Raw genomic sequence first — 21,899 nt, 5'->3', positions numbered from 1 at the left:
ATGACTCAGCACTGCTGGTCTCGGACAGGAACAAACTGCAGGTTGAAAAGACCCTCAGCTCTGAACTTGGTAGAATCTGCACCTGGCTCGCTGATAACAAACTATCCTTACACCTGGGAAAAACTGAATCCATTCTCTTCGGATCAAATAGTAATCTCAGCAAGGCAGATGGCTTCTTGGTTAGAGTGGGTGATAATATTATCAACACGGTGGCACAGTTGGTAGTGCTGTCGCCTCACAGCTAGAAGGTCCTGGGTTCGATTCCCGCTCGGGGCACTGTGTGGGTGCTGGCGGCGTGTTTCCTCCTCCGCGTCATCAGTGCCCATACCCGAAGGCGGGGTTGGCGAAAGGGCCTTTCTGTGTGGAGTTTGCATGTTCTCCCCGTGTCCCCTAGGGTAGGTACCCTCACAAAAACATGCAGTAATCCTGGTCTCTAAACTGCCTCCCCCTGGCCAGCCGGGGCGCCTGATGGAGGGGAAAGGAATTGGTTGGAATAACGTGTTCCTTCCACGCGCTACGTCCAACCAGGGAAACTCCCCCCTGTCGGGTGTAAAGGAGCAACTTGGACACTCAGGCATGAAGGGAGCATGAGTTAAGTTAAGTCCGTTGCTCTCCCCAGGTTGGCGGAGGGTGTGTAGAGCCCAGGATCACAGTAGATGATTGGCACAGGGGTGAAAAATGGGTTACAAAATCGTGGGATAAAAAAGATATACATTTTTTTTGATAAAATGGCCACCAACGTAATCAAAAAAGTAAATCAAAGGACAAGATTCCTTTACAGGATCTCCTCACTGGTCAACAAAAACACCTTGAAGACCTTAACAGGAGCCCTCGTACATGGTTTCTTTGACTATGCAGTATGCATCCACCTCTTAGTGCCACAGCACCTCAAAGGCCCTTAAAACAAGGCTCCAGACCTCCCAAAACAAACTGGTCAGGCTCCTACTTGGCCTCACCCCCCTAACCCACCTCACCCCTGCCCACTTTGACAGGCTGGGATGGCTTAGGGTCGACGACAGAGTACAGCATCTTGCAATGGGTCTGGTCCACAAGATTCGATACACCACCAAGATGAAGATACCCATGTACCTGTCTAAATACTTCCTTAATGTAAACGAAGTCCACACCCACAACACCAGAGGGAGTGCAACAAACCATGTACAACCCAGATTCGGCACAAACAAGGGACTAAATTATTTTCGCTCCTATGCCACCAAAATGTGGAACGCCCTACCAACAGTCATTAAGACATGTGAATCCCTTGACTCCTTCAAAACCGCTCTCAAAGGGCACCTATGGATGGCTGCAATTCGAAACTGGCCCCTGTAAAATCTGAATCCCCCCACCGCCCCCCCCCCTTTCCCCTCACTGTATATGTATCTTTTCCCTTTTTTGCTTCCTATATGATGAATTCCTGTTCTGTTCTCTAACTATATAGAAGTGACTATTTGTATGTCTCTAAATGTTTTGATGAATTGAACAATGTGGACCCTGTTGTGTAAGACAAGTGTAAGGCTTAATTGGGTCGTCCACTCACAGTTAACAGTCTTTGTATTGAATTTGTGCTTGAAATGTACTGTAATTCTGCAACTGTTGCAGATTGAAATATTTCAATCAATCAATCAAATCATGACGCGGTCGCTTCTCACCCTAGATTTGCCAAAAATACAGTAGTGCCTATCTGTTCAAATCATTTTAACAGGTTCCGTCCATGATCCGACGTGTCCACTCCACTCAACTCCACACGTCATAGGGAATCATAGCGCATCCTCAATGCTATTAACCTGACGCTGCCAGATGAGGGCGGTATTGGGGAAACATATTCCCCAACACAACAAATTTGTGTAGCAAGCTTTTTGGATCTGGCAGCGTCAGGTTACAATGATATCAGACGAGAGAAGAATATTCGGATATTCTTTCCTTTCTTTTTTTTTGTTGAGTCGGACTCTCGGCCACCGTCCGTACGCTTCGCTCTTCGGTCATATTAGCAAGAATGCCTCATATCTGCTAATCTAGGGCACTCTCCGTGGTGGTTTTGATCTGATGGATATACTAAGCGCTTCATTTCTGCTCCTCATCCGCCTCTCGTTCAAAATATGAACGGCACGCTTTTTGGTTCATTTAGCGAATTAGCGATACAGTGGAATTTGGAAACGAGAGAGGTAAGCAAGCAAACAAACTATTTTGTTCCGGATTGTTTCCGGGATTTTAAGGAATGGCCGGGAATGATTGTGTTACAGAGTGCTTCCCAGTGTTGGGCAATTTATTTGTGAAGTGTAAGTTACTAGTAATTACTGTACATAGGCTATAATACATGGTATCACCAGTTAAATGGATTACAAATTATATTACTATTTTACTTTTGCACGTTCACATTACATTACATCATTTTGTGAAAGGGACCAGGCGGGTGCATGCTTAGAAAGAACAGATCTACAAGCTTACAATTAGTTTCATCACAATGTGTTGATAGCTTGTATATCTGTTCTTTTTTCGTACAGTATGTGGAACTCATAGTATGGGTTATAAATTATAGACTTAATATCTTGAACAAAAAAAATTGAGTTAATTGTAATAAGTTATAATGCTAGTTACTGTGGAAAGTAATTATTGTATAAGGTATTACATTAATATATTGGCCAGTTAACACTGGCTATATCTTTTAAGGCACAACAGTGTCTAACTATATATTATTTCATATAGGCCTACTGTACAAGTTTGGAAATCCTGGATCCTTGTTTCACCATCTTGTGTAAACAGATCTGCTTACACAAGGTGGTGAAACATGCAGATTGATTAATGAGTGCTGTGTTTTATGACAACTAAGGTCCTCTTATCGAAGTTCAAAGTCCAATGTTTTCTCTAGATAACAAGTGATTGTGTCATATAAGTAGGTTTCATAACAGACTTTGCACACTTTATTTCAATTGCAAGTACTTCAAATCAACCATGCTGCTTTCAGGCTGTACCCTGGTAGTAGTTAAAATGACCCAAAACAAGTTTTAATGTGAACTATACACTTTAGCAAATGTACACTTGGTTTCCACACTGTCCCATCTTTATCGAGTGTAGAGCTTCGGTTATATACATAACGCATACTAAATGTATTTAACTCAATGTATTTTTTTTGTCACCACAGTTATCCTGAAGCAAAGAAATGGATCTGCTTGCACAGGGCATGAATATTGAGTTCCGATTGGTTCCTCCAGGGACCACAGCTGAACCAAGAGAAACACATCCCATAATACAGCTCATTAAGAGTGGCAACCTCAAGAAGCTCGAGAAATCAATCAAAGACACAGACATTACTGAGTGTTACCCATTCAAGGAGTTCAACGATGATATACCTCTTTTGACTGCTGCTGTAGCATTTCACAAGGAAGACATTTGTGTCTTTCTTCTGAGAAAGCATGCAAACCCAGGTCATTTATCCAAAAATAACTGGAGCCCTTTGCATTATGCCTCTTTTTTCAAAACACCACTTGATTTTGTGCAGAGACTGCTTAAGGCAGGAGCAGATCCAAATACTCCCTTCGCTATGATGACACCACTTCAAGCTGCTGCCATCAATGACAGGAGTGACATTGTTGAAGTCCTAATCAAAGCTGGAGGGTTTTTAAATCAAATCCCTGCTACACATCCTCAACATGTTAGTTTAAATTCTAAACTATCTGAAACAATGGACAAGCTCGCAATCAGTGGTGGTGACCTTTATTCTAAAATAAAACGTTTTATAGACCTGGGCATTGCTGTACAACAGAAAACAACAAGAGAAGTTTTCAGCAACTTTCAGCATTATATGCTGGAAGAGAATCCTCAGACCCATCTGACCATGATTGACACACTCTTTAATGTTAACGGACCAACAGCAGAAGAGTATCGCCAGAGAACTATTAAGTGGTTGAAGGACAATGACAAGCTGAACTTCTACATTGAAGATGCAGACAAGCGGCTTCCAAAGGTTCCTAGTGCAAACCTGCAGTATTGTATTGCTTCAAGTCTACATGCAGTTTCCTGCACAGTGAAAGAGATACCCAGTGAGGTATCACTGTCTATGATCCCCAAGCTGCTGAAACTCCTTTCTGCAAGCACTCAATTTCCTCCAATGCAGCATCAGGTTCTGATAACTCTATATGTGATTGCACAAAAAACAAGGGTCAAAGATGACTGGAATCAGAACCTCATGCATACATTATGCACAACGATTGTTCCTTTTGTGAAGAAAGAGCACTCCTCTGAGATGAGAGTGTATACCTATGGCATACTGGCAAACCTGCTTCCATGTGAACGTGCCACTGAAATCTTTGCATCAGTGGGAATAGATTGTGTGCCTGGGGATATAATGGCTGCTGCAGAAATGAGGATGGATAATAACCTGAAAGAAGAGCTTACAGAACTGGAAAGGTATCTAAACCAGCCAAGCTCAGAGTGTGATGTTTCCACAACTGCCAATACAGAGCCATCAGGATCCAAAAATAAGAAGAAGAGAAGAAGGAGAAAAAAATCAGGAAAGCAAGAGGAACTGAATGATGAAGTTCATGTTGATGCAGATATGCCAACAACTGTTCTAGTTGAGGAATTTGGTCGTCTGACTGTAGGTTCATATGTGCAACCTATCCACCCCGTGGCCAGTGTGTCACCAAAACCACGAAAATGGCACCAAATCAGTCAAAGATGGAAGAAAGATTTAGAGAAGCTTGCAAACATAGATGAAAGTAAAGTGACCAAAGTTGGGAGTCTTGTGTTTGTTAAAGATGAATTAATCGCGAAGGGAAGTGATGGAACTGAGGTCTTCTTGGGGTTAAGAGATGACGGCACTGAAATCGCTGTTAAGAGAATGTCCAAATCCAACTACCAAGTGCTGAAGAATGAAGAAGGCTTTTTACGTCTTCCAAAGCTTGACAATCGTTCAATTGTACGATATGTCGACTTTGCAGAGGATGAGAACTTTGGTTACCTTGCGCTTCAGTTATGTGAATACACACTGGAAGAATACATCAAAGGTGACAAATGTGAATCGATCAGTGATCTTGCAAATCAGCTTCTCAATAGCTTAAGTGTCAGAATCCTCAAATTCTCCACCGGGATATCAAGCCCCAGAATGTCTTGATTGGTAAGATACTGAACAAATTAAGAGCAAACAGTTTCATACTGTAGATTGAAACAACATACATCTCATTTTCTTTCCATCGATCTGTGTGTGTGTGTGTGTGTGTGTGTGTGTGTGTGTGTGTGTGTGTGTGTGTGTGTGTGTGTGTGTGTGTGTGTGTGTGTGTGTGTGTGTGTGTGTGTGTGTGTGTGTGTGTGTGTGTGTGTGTGTGTGTGTGTGTGTGTGTGTGTGTGTGTGTGCGGCGCGCCCTACCCAATTTGCCTTGCAGATGTAGAAAATAAGGCGAGATTAGCGGATTTTGGAATAAGCCGTCGGTTACCCAAAGGACAAACAACCCTACGTACAAGCAGTGCAGGAACGAAATGCTGGAAGGCAAAGGAGACCTTGAACGAAGACAGTGATATTTCATATAAAAGAAGCACTGATATCCAGGTCTGTGTGAGACATTTGTAATAAATAAGCACAAAAAACAAGATAATCTTACTCATTTTCATGCTCCTTTTTTTTAGGTGGCTGGGATGTTGACGTATTACATCCTTTCTGGAGGACACCATCCATTTGGCACAGGTGTTGAATGTGAATATAACATCTACAAAGGAATCTACAACCTGGATCAAGTTCAGGATGTGGTTGCCAAGGATCTCATCGAGAGGATGATCAATGAAGACCCAAAGAAAAGACCTAAAGTGGAGGAATGCTTGGCTCATCCCTACTTCTGGACAAACAAAAAGTACTAGAAATAAGTATATATTTTCCATTACACATACAGTAGTAGTAGTAGTGTTATTACCAGTAAGACACCCTGAGGTCGCGTGCGCGCGTCCGCCTGAGTGACAGCAGACTGCTGGGCGAGTGCTGGTGCTTTGGCATGGGGGGTCAGATCAACATATGGAATGAATTCTGTACTGGTGAGTTACTCACTGGGGTGAGTAACTAACTGACAGACGGGAGATACATGTTTTCATAGTAAATGCGACCTAGGGTCGCTATTATTATTTCTTTATTATTATTGTGACTGTAGGTCGCAGATTTCTATGAAAACCTGCAAAACCCGTCGCTCAGTCATGTCACCATAAATGGCTGTCAGTCCCCCCCATATATGGTCGAATATGAAGATCCCGCCACTGACCTCATCAAACCCTGGATAGCCAATGACCATATTTGGAGGTGTGAACGTGTGATGTCACGAGGCATGAGCTTAAATGGAGGCGTGGGGTGACTAACTAACTGACAGACGGACGGGAGATGCAGGTTTTCATAGTAAATTATTATTTATTTATTACTTGCACAAGCAGAGCGCGCAACTACTAGTTTCGCCCTGGACTCGTATGCACCGTCGTCATGAGCGGGACTCGAACACTCGACACGCTGTCAGCCTATGTGGCATGCGCCTGGACCACTAGGCCAGCGGGCACCCCATTTTAACCTCTTAAGCTGTGGTTTCAACAGTGCAAATAGCCGATCTAGTATAAGCACAACGGCGGGTCACACATTGGGAGCATGTAGATCAGCTAATTTGGCTATTTATTTAAAATTTCTTACATTTCTCTTACATTTTCTGCATCATGCCCAAAATATGGAGTTTCTGCCAGTTTTAAAGTAAACATTTTGAACCAACAGTATAGGTTTTCTACCAACAGGATGTCTTTAAAGTGATGTTTTTTCAGTAAAATATTTGAGTTTGTAAATTCTTCCAGGAGAATTGATTTCCTGCAAAAGGTTGCAAATGAAAAGGAAATTGACAAGCACTATGAACTTGAAGACCAGAACGTCATGGCGGTATGGAACCAGTGTGCTGAGGGCAGACTGTTCAGCACATGGAAAGACACAATGAAAGACAAGGTGACAAAATCATGTTTGGTTCAGGTGTGTCTGTTAGACTAAATCATGTGGGGTTCAGGTGTGTCTTTGTGTCTGTTAGACTAAATCATGTGGGGTTCAGGTGTGTCTTCGTGGCCGTTAGACTAAATCATGTGGGGTTCAGGTGTGTCTGTGTCCATTAGACAACTTTAAGTTGTGTGTTTTTCCAGTTGCCACAGGAGGTGTTTGAGGAGATGGAGAAGAGGAGGAAGAAGTATCCCTACCATGATGATGGGTTTGGACTCCTGCGCTTCATACGTAATCTCCATCAGCACCAGTAAGTTGAATCGGATTCAAACAAAACATATAGTGTAGCAGCTAAAATTCACCCTCAAATCATATTATATTTTCTATTTGTATTACCTAAAGTGTGATCACTTCTCTGGGTGTGGATCCAAAAAGAAAAGTTCAAAGTCACAATCAAGAGACACAGAGGTAGTGTTGAAGTGCCCTTGAGCAAGGGGGAAGAGGACTAGGTCTAGGACGTGTGGAGTGTTGCCCAGTATATTTTAGGGAAGGGGGAAGAGTATAGGACGTGTGGAGCGTTGTCCAGGGTGTTTTAGGAAAGGGAGAATGGTATAGGACATGTAGAGCGTTGTCCAGGGTGTTTTAGGGATAGGAGCTGAACATAGGAGCTATAAAGCTAAATTAGATTTAATTAAATAATCGTTTGGATAGATGTGTGTGTTCATTACTTTATAAAGCAGCAGTTGGACAGATATCAGTGCGTTCATCCTAACATTTAGTGTTCAGTGACCACTGCTGTGTGTTTACAGTGCTGATGCTGCTGCTGACATTGACCTGATGAAGATGTTTCCTGCTCTCATCGTAACTGTCTACAAGTTTACTCTGAACCAAGACTGGAACACACGGATCACCCTGGAAGATTTTTATTTCACAAAGTCCACAAATCATAAGGACACTAGTGGTTCTACCTTTGATGCCCCCCCGGGCAAACTCTCCCTGTTGTAACTTAATGGGTTAGTCTTGCCCAAAAGGTAGATCTACCAGTAGATCACAAAGGCTGTACAGGTAAAACAAAAATCCTGTCAAGTCATTTTGATCGTAGTTAATCTACCCTCCCTTTATTCCCCCTAAACAAAATACACAGAAAGTTCAGCATTTGTTTGTTTATTAGCTTTCATTTTGTACGTTGTTTCACATGAATTGTAGATGAACTACACATATTTTGCATTACATTGTATACTTTATGAGCTATAAAAACTGTATATGTGATTCCTGAGTTGATGAGAGATGTGATGCTGGAGACACAACTGTTAATTTCTTTGTCAGAACAGGACCAACATTTGTGCCTTAATTCCTCAATTCCATTTGTTGTACATGGAATGTGTTGTTTAAAACAACACATTCCATGTACAACATTCAGTTAATGTGCTTAACTGAATGATAAAATAAATATTGTGTACAGATATCTCAGTTATCTTCAGTCATGTATACTCTACATTAAATATTAATGCTGTCAGGTGGAAACCGTGTATGTCCAAAACCTTCACTTTTTTTTTATTTTTATTTTTATTTATGATAAAAAAAAGTAAACATAACAGATCTACAGGCTACCCATGACAGTTATAAGAAGTATTCACCTCTGCATTGCAGAGAAGACATCATTGCACATAACCACACCAAGGGGCCTAATGAAGTACTGTCACCTTATAAATAAACACGTCCAAAAGTGCACCTTTATTTTATTAACTTGACAGAAAAGTGAATAACTATTGCTATTATTTACACTCTTAAAGTTAAATTAACAATGAGGATTTGATCAGTGTAGATCGGTGTGCCAGAAAAAACAAGAAAAAAAAATCGTATCAAATGGGGGTCCATGGTCTATTGCATAATGACCTGCTTTGTACTGTGGTTCTCAAACATTGTCATTTCAAGGACTAAATTGTATGTTATATATATTTGGCCGCGGACCTCCTCATCAGAAAATGTTTTGTGCCGGGGACCCCCAGAAGAGAAGATTTGTGTACAAGCTTTGCTGTGAGTTTGTACAGTACGTCTGCTTTTTCCCTTATTAATAGCCAACATATAGTGAGTATACTGTATAGTTTTGCAGAGGACCCCCTGGATGAACCCCTCCCCCATTGAGAATGGCTGATATAAACAATCATCAGGCTCCATGGATCATGCTTCATTATCTCTGCTGGCCGGCCTCTGTGAGGTCCAGGTTGATGCCGGACGACAGAAGTTCTCCGCCGCACGAGCGATTCAGCAGCTCCTTGAGCGCCTCGTTCACCTCGTTGTTGTTGAAGACCACCATGGAGAAGCTGCAGTTGGGCCCACCGCCCCCTCCTCCCCCGTCCCCCCCCGCGGGTGGGGGGAAGGAGCCCAGGGCCTCCTGCACCCACTTCAGCTCATTGCTGAGCTCCTGGCGCAGGGCGTCGAAGTGGCTCCGCCTCTCCTGGTAGCGGCTGCTCACGGCGCCGAGGCTGGCGCTGAACGCCCGCATGTCGTCCTATTGGCACATGATTCATATTGCAGAAGTATAGTTTCTGTTTTATAGCAGTGGTTCTCAAACCGACCCTCCAAAATAATCCTATTTGAACTGGGGGGCCCCCAAAAAAATTGTATTTTGAACTGAGGACCCCCAAAATAATCATATTTGAACTGGGGATCACACACACACACGCTCTTGGGAAACAATACATTTAGTTTGACTCGGTACTACAGCTAAAAATTGTGAAAATAGCCAGTAGATCCCAATAGTTATTTGTGCCTCTAATATTTGACAATTTGGCCAATGTTTGACTTTTTTTTTTACAGTATACCGGTACTTTGTTGATTTCTTTTTGACACGGTAATGGTGTAATAATCCATAGTTTGATCTCCATTACCTGCAGGCTCCTCTTCATGGCCTCCACCTTGCGGAACTCGTAGCGGATCTGGGAGAGCTCGTGGCGCACGCCCTCGCTCTCCTCCTTGTAGCACGCCTCCTTCTCGTTGTAGACGGACACCATGGCGTCCATGTCCTCCTGCAGGGCGTCGTGGGCCAGCGCCAGGCTGCAGAAGGAGCCCTCCATTTGGCCAATGTCCTCCACCACCTGCATTACATGGGTAATTACTACAGGTCCATTTGGCCAATGTCCTCCACCACCTGCATCACATGGGCACGTTAATGTCCTCCACCACCTGCATCACATGGGCACGTTGGGGCGTTTTGATGCCCAGTTTAGTCATAGTCTTTTTTTTATTACTTTTTTTGAAAAACAGTCTACCGTATTTAGTTTTTAGTCACATTTAAACCTACAGGTCCATTTGGACAATAAGTCCAAGTGGACCTGTAGGTCTGTATCTCTGAGTGGATACAGAGTGGATAATCGTGGGTTTCAAATAGAACCTACTACTACTTCCATTTGGTTTAATGTACACTGACAGAGTTAACCCATTCAATCTGGGAAAGCATTTGTCTCATAGTAAGTGCTCAGTGCATTCGCAATAATATATATATATATATATATATATATATACTTGGTCGTTTTAACTAAAATAATTTCTTTAGTTTGAAGTTAATTTGTTGATTATTGCTTATTTTATTTACTTTATTTTGAAAATAACTGTTCCTACGTCCAAAATGCACATAGCTGAAGCATGCAAGCTTCACTCACCTACTCGCCAGTGACAGAGGGGAAGATAAACCAGTTTTTATAATTTACTGTATACTAGAGCGGTGCCTGTGGGGCCTCTACAGCTGTGCGCGTTGGACACTGGCCCACCCAGATATTATGAGTTGCATGCCCCACCCAGATATTATGTCTGTGTCCATTTTATGCCCATATATGGAGTCTGGTCCAGGCAGAGGCCTTTTGAGACCCGGCAGAAGCCTTTTGTTGTGGTTCTGGACAACCCTGGGTCCAACCGACTCGACACCAGGCATTGCACTCCCTGTGGGGGTGTGGAACACGTGTATCGAATTTGAAGTCTGTGGGGCGAACGGTTCTCGAGTTACGTGGATTACAGACGTACAAGCGTACAGAGACTTGGTTCATTTATAGTTAGATATACAGTATATGCCATTTTTTTAATCGGCCTCAGGTCTAAAAAGTGCTTCAAATCTTCTTTGCACGACTATTTATGTGTGTGTGTGTGTGTGTGTGTGTGTGTGTGTGTGTGTGTGTGTGTGTGTGTGTGTGTGTGTGTGTGTGTGTGTGTGTGTGTGTGTGTGTGTGTGTGTGCGTGCGTGCGTGTGCACAACCTGGGCGAAGCGCTCCATGTTGACGTAGGTGTTGTTGGGGGGCATGCTGGAGTGGGACTTGATGGTGTACTCCCTCAGGCGCTTGGTCTTCAGCTGCCTGCGCTCACGTTTCTTGGTCTCGCGGGCCTTGGGCTCCTCCTTGCATTCGTTGGACTGTTGTTAGGGTCAGAGAAAACAGCAGAATATATCAGCACCACTGGCTTAAACATAGTCTCTGTCGGATGGAAACCTCATACGTCCAAAACCTTTGTAATTCATTTAAAAAAGAAGCAAATGTAGCATCAAAGCTCAAAATGGGGCATAGGGCATTAATTTCCCCAAACAAACAAGTTACAATATGGAGATCATCATGGAGATATTCGAGATAAGAGGTTTCTATCGGGCAGAAACGAGGCAGAAACCCGGGAGGAAGTGGACTACGAAAGGTGAGGAGCGAATGTTGTTTATAAAACTGCATGACTGATATGATGGACTCATGAAGGTGAAACAGTGTTGTGTTCATACCTTTATCCAGGGGTGATTCAGAGCATCTTGGATAGTTAACCTTTTCCTGCAGGAAACAAATGTATACAGTATAATGACCTCAATTACCATATTTATCACCAAGGGATGATTGTGTTCCAACAGTAAAATGTCGAACTATGGCTCCCTTCCTGTTGCTAAATGATAAGCTAGCTCAGTCGGTAGAGTACTCGCCTTTCGTAGACAATGCATTCAATTAAAACCTCATCATTTTCTCAGAAGAACACAGAATTAGCAGCATTATAGCCTACTACAGCTGAATTTGGTGTATTTAAGCACTCACATCTTGTCCCTCTCTAGCAGCTGCCTGATGAATCTCTTGGCCAGTTCGCTGGTGTGACAGAAGAACTCCTCGTCAAAGTCATAGTTTATTGCTGAGATGTTCTTCAGTGTGTCTTTCTTGGTCTCCCCGAGAAATGGCGACGCACCACTTAGTCTGAAACAGAAGAGATGGGGATTTTAGTATGATGTGCTCTATTTAAAGTGCTCACACACACATCATATTCATTCAGCTCCATAAACCAATGCGCAATTTCATGCACATGTACGCACCATAGGTGTTGCATATAGGTAATGACTGATTGACAAACATCAGCCTCAGCGTTGAATTCAGACACGCAATGCATTTGTTCATGTTTTCTGATTGGTTAGGTGAGCATGTTCACACAATAAACGTCTACGGTTTATGCAACCACTGAAAACAACTATTATTATTTTAATTCTAGTGAATGATGAAAACCGGGACATAGAAAGTAAGTCCTGAGTCCACAGGCTACATGCAGTGGCGGTGCGTCCATAGGGGGCGCTGGTGCGCCGCACCACCATGCCCACCCCCTGAATAAAACGTGAATAAGAATGACTGAGAAACGAAATCTACAGCCTGTAATTTATTTAAAATTAGCAATCCAGAAACGTTAATATTATATAATATAAGTAGCCACTAACCAAAGGCAGTGTTTAAAAGTTGTAATATGCTGCCACGTTAGTATTATGCCTCCATGAAATGTCAAATGTTATTTACGTTGTATGACGTTTCTGATTGGTTAGTGTGTGTCACGTGTTGGTGCGCGAGCGGCGATCATCTGGAGCTATATTCTCAGCACTGAAGAGTAATGCATTGCGGTACACAGGTCTTCAATACAAACTATAGGAAGCCACTGGGTCGCGAAATATGTGCGATCCATGACGTTATTTACACCACAAAACACTTGGGGGCAGCATACACATCACAGCACAGTTTGACATAGGGTTTAACACACAGCCACAACAACATACGCTAGAAAAACGAGGGATGAGACAGATGAATGGAGCCAGGTAAAGTCAATATAATAATAGTTTAATTCACTTGCATAATGGAAAAATAAGAGGAAAAATAAAACTCTGTGAAATCACTGCAGAAAACACCATTTGAGAGAAGGACACTGCAAGAAAGAGAGCTGGGTCCAGACAAACCTGATGTAATCATCACAAATGTATGTACAAAAAGTAAAAATTAAGCCATAAGGTGGCAGAGTCATGGCTTTGAGGGTTATTTTATAAGGACGTTTTGTTTATGTTTTTGTTAATGTTAAAGCCACTGTAGCAAGGTCATGTGGCTTTGAGCCATTGCACTTTTTTATGGCACTGGTCCTTCTGTCTCAGGTTTGTTTCTTTAACCCTATATGAACCTTTTGTTACATTTTGATGTATTTAATAAACCTTAGACAGGCTCCCTTAGTAGATATATTTAATAAACTTTAGACAGGCTCCCTCAGTAGATATTTAATCTATGATACCTAGTGCATGTTTTCTTGATTTTGTTATAGCGCCCTCCCTAGGACAAATGTCACCGGCCGCCACTGGCTACATGGTACCTCAGTTGCAACTGTCCGTGGTAAAACATTTTCACTCCACCCCAAATCTCTGCACCAAAAAGTGTTGTACAAGCGAGTTGTACAAGCTCACAACTGAGCTGTGGTTCAAGTGGTTAAGAATATAGCAAACATTTGGCCAATCAGATTCGACTATATAAGTTCTTAGTCGGAGACAGGCCTAGAGAGGTTTCTGCCCGACAGCAAGGAAGAGACATTTCTGTTAGTTTTATCCAGCTGTTTTATACAGATAAAAGGAAACTATTGTAACCATTATATAGGCACAATCAAATTATTATGATGGGGTGATGATGTAATAATAAACTCACAGGATGTAGGTGATGACTCCGATGCTCCACATGTCCGCTTCTAAACCCAGAGGCTCATAGTTGACGATCTCTGGTGCTGAGAATGGCAGATGGCAAGGACAATACACCATTTACATGACTGTAGAGTCTAGACAGTTATACTGTAGCGTCTGAGGTGTAGGGCTTAAGACTCTCTTTATAAAGACAAGAATTGAGGAACGTCCAGCAGAAAAGAGGACCCCCAAAAAGGATGGTGCGTATATCAAACCTGGACAAACAGACATTCAAAAGGTTGCATAACAATGCAAGAACTATTATATTACTAAAAAAACACTACTAATAAATAGTGCTGTAGAATAAAATGCAGTAGGAGAGGCTGAACAAACAACCAAAAAGGACACGCACATCTATATACAGTACCTATATAGGCTGTGTGCTGGATCAAAATAAAGTCAAATGAAGAAATGAAAAAATCCGCACACCATTTGATGCTCCCAATAATATTTACTGAAGTTGTGAGTAAAATGCATTTGTGCTGTATCATGACTCACCCACAAACTCGGGCGTTCCGAAGATGTTTTTAAATTCGACGCCAGCTTCTATCTTGTGGGCTAGTCCAAAATCAATGAGTTTGATCCTTGGCAAGGGAACGTTCTTGTCCAGGAGCATGATGTTCTCAGGCTGCGGAGCACAAAGCAATGACATGGTTTATGCTGAGCAGATTGATACACATGCGATGAGACTCATTGTGAGCTTGTAGATCTGCTATTTTCAAATTTGAAAACTTGAGATGGGAAATTCTCTATGAGTACTTTTACTTTTGGTACTTTAACCCATTTAGGCCTGACGTCGAAATAAAAACGTTCGCTCTGAAAGAAAATATATTCAAAGATTTGTGCCGCATTTTTACGATTTTTCAAAAATAGCAGACCTACAAGCTCGTAGCGCGCCACTCGGTGGCAAGCTATGAGCTTGTAGATCTGCTATTTTTCAATAGCATTTTTCAACATAATGCTTAGTTAAAACACCAGTACATTTTGAAGCCAAACCTTTTGTACTTTTACTCAAGTAGGCCTACGTTATGAATTCCTGGACCTTTACTTGTAACAGAGTATTTCTACATTGCAGTATTGATACTTTTCCTTAAGTAAAATATTATATGTTTATTTATTTATTTTTTATTTTTACGAATTTGTAACCCATTTTTTCCACCCAGTGTCAATTATCTAATAAGATCCTGGGCTACAATTCCTCTGCCAACCTGGGGGGGGGGGGGGCGGGGGCAGCGGACTGACCTCATGCTTCCTTCTATGCATGAGGAGTCCAAGCTGCTTCTTTTCACCTGACGGGGGGGCGGGGGGGTTCCCGGCCGGACGTAGCGCGTGAAAGGAACGCGTTATTCCGACCAATTCCTTTCCCCTCCATCAGGCACCCCGGCTGGCCAGGGGGAGGTGTAGTTTAGAGGATTACTGCATGTTTTTGTGAGGGTACCTACCCTAGGGGACACAGGGAGAACATGCAAACAGACAGACAGACCTTGAGGTCAAAGTGGGCGATCTTCCTGGAGTGAAGGTAGTAAACTCCTTCTAAGATCTGTTTGATGAACTGTGTGGCCTCCTCCTCACTCAGAGACTCCTTCTGGGCCAGAAAGTCAAACAGCTCTCCACCTGATACCCTGCAACTCACACATGCATCACGCACACACGCACACACGCACACACACACACACACACACACACACACACACACACACACATAAACACTATATCAAATATTGCTGTTGCTACCGAGTATACAATACATTTTGATTTAGGGTATTTACTATTTATTAATAATGTCCCATTCCGTAATGGAAAACGACTGTGAAGGAAATTAACAACCACAAATTATCTGTTGTTATGAGAATGCTTGCGCCGTGATCGGGTGGTCGTAGTTAGTGAGTTATTTGCAAGATTTTAGACTAAATCTACTACGGTTGATTTTGTGACTAAAATGTGTTTTGGCAGGCCTTGATGGTGTCGTAATGGCTGATTTTACACTTGAACTGCGAAAATAGCAGATCTACAAGCTCACTGACAAAGCGTCGCAAGTATGAAGTTTGGCTACTGGATCTCTTCTCCACTAGTCCCTCCCTAACATTTTAGTCTAGTTTTTATTTGTTGATGGAATAGAAACATATTTAGTCTTAGTTTTAGCTTAGTTTGTATTTAGCTTTTATTTAGTTTTTATTTAGTCTTTGTCAGTGAAGAAAGTAAGCCTAGTCGACGAAAGAAATTTGTTTAGTTGACAAAAACAAAACATGATTCCAGCGGCGCAACTCGTGCACCACGTTCAATTGCACTTGGCAGTGATGGAAAGTAACTAGTAGCCTACATTTATTTAAGTAAATAAGTACTGTACATACCGGTAAGTACAATTATGAGGTATTTGTACTTTACTTAATACTCCACTCTCTGAGGCATATATTGTACTTTTACTTCACTACATTTATTTGAACACTTTATTTACTAGTTACTTTGTAGATTTGTATTATTATTACAACACATAATACAAATACAAATCTACAAAGTAGTAGTAATGTACAGTGTACATTAACCACTTCAGCCCTATATATATATATTTCAGCTATTTAAAAATAGCAGATCTACAAGCTAACAATGTGTCGCATTGTGAGCTTGTTGATCTGCCATTTTCAAAATATTTGTATACATTTGAAAACTTGAATTTGGACAATCTGCATAGTGAGTACATTCTACCTTTGGTACTTTAAGTACATTTTGACACCAATACTTTTGTACTTTTAATCGAGTACATTTTGAATTCCGGACTTCTACTTGAAAGCTGGGAGTGTTTCTGCATTGTAGTATTGATATTTTTGAGTGGTGCAACCACTCCTACAAGCAGCAATGTCCGTGTACCTGTGTACCTGTGTACCTGTGTAAATGAGCACGAGTATGTGACTTATTTATACCAGTAGGGGGCACCAGAAACAGAGAGAGGGCTATTGCTGTGCCTGCTAATGAGAGAGAGAGAGAGAGAGAGAGAGAGAGAGAGAGAGAGGGGGGTGTGGGGGGGGAATTGCACCACTCAGTTCACACGGGTGTGATTTTTTACTTAGGTAAAACATGTGAGTACGTTCTCCAGCACTGCAGCAGCGGTGTCGTTAACTCACAGCTCCAGGATGAGCACCACGTCGGTGCGGTTCTCGTAGACGTCGTGCAGTGTGACGATGTTGGGATGCTGCACCTCGCGCAGGATGTCCACCTCCCGCTGGATCTCCTCGCGCCTCACCCCTCTCAGGCTGGCCACACTCTGACGCTTCTTTATGAACTTAGCGGCGAACTGACGCCCCGTGCTCCTCTCCACGCACTGCTTCACCATGGCAAACTGACCACTGTAGCGCACGCACGCACGGACACACGCACGCACAGACACACACACACAGCCAACAGAAGATTAACACAACTGGTTCTCAAAAAGAAAGTCTCCCGTCCCATTCAAAAGATTCCAAATATATATTTATTTCATAAAACGTATACATTTGTTTATTTTAATTAATCCATAAATTAGAAGAATAAAGAAAGAAAAGAAAAGCAGTGCAAATAGCAGATCGTGCATGCCTTTCCCCTTACCCCTAAACCTATATGCCTTGTTTACTATTTTGAAAAACATTTTTGTTTAGTTCAAATAGCTGATCTACAAGCTAACAACGTGACGTTGATCGGCTAGTTGAACAATTTTAAAATGTTTTTTTTGCCTAAAATACGGCCCATAAAAACGTTCTGGATGATTAGACTGATTAGAGAGTGATTCTCAACAGTGGGGTCCTTGTCCAGGGGATCCCCAGCTAAAAGAGGAACTATTTAAACTAGGCTGGGCACTTAAAGGGACACTTCACCCCTTTTGCAACCAGATCTTATTTTAATTATATAAATTAATTAAATATTAAAGACTTTCCTTGGGTTTTAATGTGCGTAATACGTGTTTTTAGATATTTGAGTATTGCAAAGTGTCCATGATGTCATGGACACGCGTATATCTATTCTACGTCCGAGCATAGACATGGTAACGCCCCGCCTGCCTCTGATTGGCCTACCGACACTGCCATGTTGTCTCAGTAAGACAGCCCTCCCCCTATCCACAAGGAGGAGCAGTGTACCAAAGCATTATGGAAATTGTAGTCCAGGAAGGAAGTGAGCCCAGTGTCATCATGAACACTTTGAAATACTAAAATATCTAAAAACACAAGTTACCCAAAAACCTCAGGAAAGTGTTTATTGTCTCCCAAACATCATTAAAATAAGATCTGGTTGCAAAAGGGCTAAAGTGGCCCTTTAACCAAAAACATAATAAAAATAAATATTCATGGACTTTAGCATTAATTCATTCATGTAGGTTAGCGTCGTTGTGAGCTGGGGAACCCCTTCAAGGACCCCCTGGGGTGTCCTCGGACCACACTTTAAGGACGACTGCTCTAAAGCTATACTTCCACCACAAGCAAACTAAGTGGTCTATACATAGTGCTGTGGTATTTCTGCAGCCAAATACTGGTGGGGTGAGATGAGAGTTGACTCTACTCCAACATCGCACGCACGCGCACGCGCACACGCACACACAACGGACACGGTTTGTAAAAGGTTGGATATCATTGCTGTCAGCCTGAAACCTTGTATCACCATATTTATACTTGTTGTTGTTTATGACTAGGACTAAATATTTTCTGGCAAATTTAACATTGCATTAAGACTAAAACTAAGACTAAAGACTAAGGTTTTTCAGAAGACTAAATAGGACTATGACTAAATTGTGTGTTATTCAAAAGACTAAGAGTTAATCAAAATATTCTGAAAAAATGAACACTGAACTAAATACGAACTACATTGGATATCGGAACACGTTTTCTTTCTTTTTTTAACCATTTCCTGAAAAGTGACAGTTTAGTACATACAAAGTATCCACATGACAGTGATGATACAAGCAACGGATAGCAGAAGTCAGCTGTGGTGTTTGGTTATGAGAGGAAATGTTGCCAGATTTTGCGAGAGAAATAAGCAACCATATATGAAAACAAGCAAAACAATAGCCAATCTACAAGCTCCTTGTGAGCTACATGTATGAATCGACTATTTAAAAAGAAATCACACTTGTGTGAAGTGAAAGCCGCCTCACTTCGGGTCGCGGTTTACTGCTCTAAACAAACATTAAACGTCCAGAGATGTGGCTGCTATATGACGTAATTAAACTTTACAGAAGAAACAAGCTCAGAATTGCTTGTTATAAGCAGACATGGCAAAGCAGGCATCAGTCAGCTGTATTGTTAGGTTGTCAGATGATGACTGTGTTGTGACAGCTGCATGCTGGGTAAGCCAACATTCACATTTTATACTTTATACGTGTCAGTGTCATCATGCTCGGAAATAGCCGATCTACAAGCTCACAATGCTTGCACTGCTCTGCTGCCACGCATGGTGTGAGCTTGTAGATCGATGCGAGACACTGTCTGTGAGTAAACAAAATATAAACAAGGCTTCCTTCGTGGTTCTATTTAGGACTCGTCTAAAGATAGGACCCAGAAGAGGGCCTTGACACAGCAGTGTGTGTGTGTGTGTGTGTGTGTGTGTGTGTGTCACAACACAGTGGTGGGAAAAGTACTCTTTTTACTTAAGTAAAAGTAATACTGGCTGCAACTGGCTGCAATATAAAAATACTCAATTTCAAAATGTACTTAAAAAGCCCAAAAGTATTGGCATCAAAATGTACTTAAAGTACCAAGAGTAAAAGTACTGTATGTATAAAAAATCTTTTGAAAATAGCAGATCTACAAGCTCGCAATGCATTGTGATCTTGTGGATCTGCTATTGTCAAATGTCTGTATGTTTTGTAATAACAATCTAAATCAACAAAGTAACTATAGTACTGAAATTCTGAAAAACTCCAGTAAAGTAAAAGTACCTCAAAATAGTCTGTGTTCAGTTCAAACTTTAATGATTACCTTCCCAATTCTTCACCAATGTCATAGAAGTCCTCAACGTTCTGTTGTCTGAACGACGCCATGCCTGCAGTCCTCACTGTATTAGCGCGAGGAAATGGCAACTAAGATCAGAGAAAAACGCTTTTGATGAATTGTCCAACAAAGGGTTTCCCAGTCAGGTTGCATTATATATATATATATATATATATATATATATATATATATATATATAAGAAACCACCTAAGTAACTCAAAAATGTTCATTTTTCAGAAAATGATTTTATTTTTATTTTTTTCTGGAAATAAAAAGAAAACAAAGCAATATTGCCTCATCAAAGTTGGTGTTGTGACTTTATATATTGTCAATTACTTGCATGAGAGGGGGAGAGGTGGTGGAGTAGATGTTTTAGCAGACAGTTTGAGGGTCCAATGGAGTTAATAGGTTTTGTCCGAAAAACACTTAGTTTATTTATACTTTCCATTGGTTCAATATTTTTTTTAACCAACGCAAACACATAAAAGGTGTTCAATAGAACTGATTTATGCAAATATGTAACTCCTCCTTGACACGGTTTCTTTATATACGTATGTTTCGGTAAAGAAAAGAAACATCCACAGTCTGCCATCAGAGGAAATAGCAAAACTAAAGAATTAAGAAGCTAAGATAGAGCAGCATCTTCCTAAAGGGCTAGCGCTTCTTTTGGAATTATCCTTCCATGTAAATGGTAAATGGTGCATACATCATACATGTAGCGCCTTTATCAAAAGTGCTTCACGCTGTGCCATCCACAGTTCCACACACTGACAGCAGAGGAACCCATGCACCAACCCATGCACCAACCCAAGCACCAACCTAAGAATCGGAATGAGAATATAGTCTTTATTGTCAGATCACAGGTTGAAACACCGTGGTTGAAATTAGTGCCATGCATCATTTTGATTGTTTCCAGAAAGCTATATATAGCTTTCATCGATGATGTAGTAGGCAGAACTGTCCACAGCCCAGCAGTAAGACACAAAGTGAGTAGGGGAAAAATGGTGCCATTTTAATTATGAAGTTATTGTGAAATCATCTGCAGAGGTCTAATGAATATTATATTTTTAAAGTAGCCTACATGGAAAGTTCCTCAGTTTGTTCAACTCTGAAATACTTAAAATGTATAACCAAATGGACCCAGTTTGTATTTATTTTATTTTTATTTGAGATGGACAATCACATAGACAGTGTTCTATAGCCATAAGCCTAGCAGCTATAGCACAACAAGTGCTCATTTTCAGCACCTGCAGCAGGCTTTTTTTCTAAAGGGAACAAATCTGAAAAACAATCAAATAGCCTACTGGGAAAGACAACATAGCCTAATCATAATAAACCACAGTCAAAATCTACTCATTTGAAGTTTCTTCTAGTTTTGATAAGTGGACTGAGTTCCAGAGTTTTACCCACACGAGTTCTTTACTGCATGGGAAAACAGACCAAATGTATTAGCCTACATTATTTTGTGAGCTATTTTGTGAGCTTGCATGCATCTATTTTCACTAGTTTGGGTCCCGGGTAGACAACTGATTTTATTTCTCTTTAGGGTCTTTCTTTCCGAGCTAACGGGTTTGGGAACCACTTCTCTAGAGATCTGACTATTGTCTATTGTAATTGTAGCCTAAGCCTATATATGTGTAGGCTATAGCCTAGCTATCTCAGAGCCAAAATAAATGTAGTAGGCCTACATTAGTTAACCCAACACAGGGGTAATATTGCAACAACAATAACAAATAATAGGCTCTTACCGTGGTGCTGTAGACGGACGGAGTGTCCTCCTGCTCGGGGACACACTTCGTCCCTGACTGTGACACACCAGCTGTTCCCATGCATGCGCGTCACCAATCACCATGCTGCGCTCCAGCGTCTTAGCTCCACAAGACACTGAAGATAGCACGCTGCACGTTCTATAATTATGTTCACAATGTAATTGATTGCTTAAAGTGCTTACAATATGTAGCCTATGTCATTTGTCTGATTTCGAACAATGTCAGTCAAGAGTCAAGACTATGTGACCGCTTTGGTCGA

The 21,899-nt window shown here is 41.5% G+C and overlaps 2 protein-coding genes across 4 annotated transcripts; one reads left to right on the top strand and one right to left on the bottom strand.

The window, feature by feature from the left end:
• The first annotated feature begins 2,040 nt into the window (after positions 1-2,040).
• On the top strand, positions 2,041-8,502 carry LOC308317858 (uncharacterized protein). The gene is made up of 7 exons (XM_080767181.1): positions 2,041-2,162; positions 3,140-5,113; positions 5,379-5,542; positions 5,620-5,840; positions 6,808-6,952; positions 7,141-7,247; positions 7,747-8,502. Exons 4-7 carry the CDS (start codon positions 5,629-5,631, stop codon positions 7,940-7,942), a joined length of 660 nt encoding a protein of 219 aa, XP_080623307.1. The 5' UTR covers positions 2,041-2,162; positions 3,140-5,113; positions 5,379-5,542; positions 5,620-5,628; the 3' UTR covers positions 7,943-8,502.
• A 157-nt stretch (positions 8,503-8,659) lies between these two features.
• On the bottom strand, positions 8,660-21,665 carry dapk2a (death-associated protein kinase 2a). 3 transcript variants are annotated; one of them, XM_080767151.1, is made up of 11 exons: positions 21,620-21,665; positions 19,859-19,959; positions 17,039-17,260; positions 15,403-15,541; positions 14,418-14,547; positions 13,888-13,963; positions 11,992-12,144; positions 11,691-11,736; positions 11,187-11,339; positions 9,829-10,035; positions 8,660-9,449 (listed from the first exon to the last, which is right to left on the bottom strand). In XM_080767151.1, exons 2-11 carry the CDS (start codon positions 19,918-19,920, stop codon positions 9,129-9,131), a joined length of 1,509 nt encoding a protein of 502 aa, XP_080623277.1. In that variant the 5' UTR covers positions 19,921-19,959; positions 21,620-21,665; the 3' UTR covers positions 8,660-9,128. The 3 variants fall into 3 exon arrangements, with proteins under 3 accessions (XP_080623277.1, XP_080623276.1, XP_080623278.1); XM_080767150.1 differs by having other exon boundaries at positions 19,859-19,934; positions 21,620-21,659; XM_080767152.1 differs by lacking the exon at positions 21,620-21,665 and adding an exon at positions 20,585-20,679 and having other exon boundaries at positions 19,859-19,934.
• Positions 21,666-21,899: the final 234 nt, after the last annotated feature.

Source organism: Protomyctophum bolini (genome assembly GCF_963924005.1).
Source record: "Protomyctophum bolini genome assembly, chromosome: 1".
In the NCBI taxonomy this organism is placed as follows: Eukaryota; Metazoa; Chordata; class Actinopteri; order Myctophiformes; family Myctophidae; genus Protomyctophum; species Protomyctophum bolini.
Note: the sequence above shows the minus strand (reverse complement) of the source record. Positions and strands in the feature narration are given on the sequence as shown.

Excerpts from the sequence above, each read along its gene's own strand:
- dapk2a (XM_080767151.1), bottom strand. The coding sequence starts at position 19,920 with ATGGCGTCGTTCAGACAACAGAACGTTGAGGACTTCTATGACATTGGT. Across the intron at positions 14,548-15,402 it reads TCGCCCACTTTGACCTCAAG|CCTGAGAACATCATGCTCCT; the intron begins GTCTGTCTGTCT and ends TGTGCTCCGCAG. Across the intron at positions 12,145-13,887 it reads GGAGTCATCACCTACATCCT|ACTAAGTGGTGCGTCGCCAT; the intron begins GTGAGTTTATTA and ends CTTCTGTTTCAG.
- LOC308317858 (XM_080767181.1), top strand. The coding sequence starts at position 5,629 with ATGTTGACGTATTACATCCTTTCTGGAGGACACCATCCATTTGGCACA. Across the intron at positions 6,953-7,140 it reads AAGACACAATGAAAGACAAG|TTGCCACAGGAGGTGTTTGA; the intron begins GTGACAAAATCA and ends GTGTTTTTCCAG. Across the intron at positions 7,248-7,746 it reads CGTAATCTCCATCAGCACCA|TGCTGATGCTGCTGCTGACA; the intron begins GTAAGTTGAATC and ends GTGTGTTTACAG.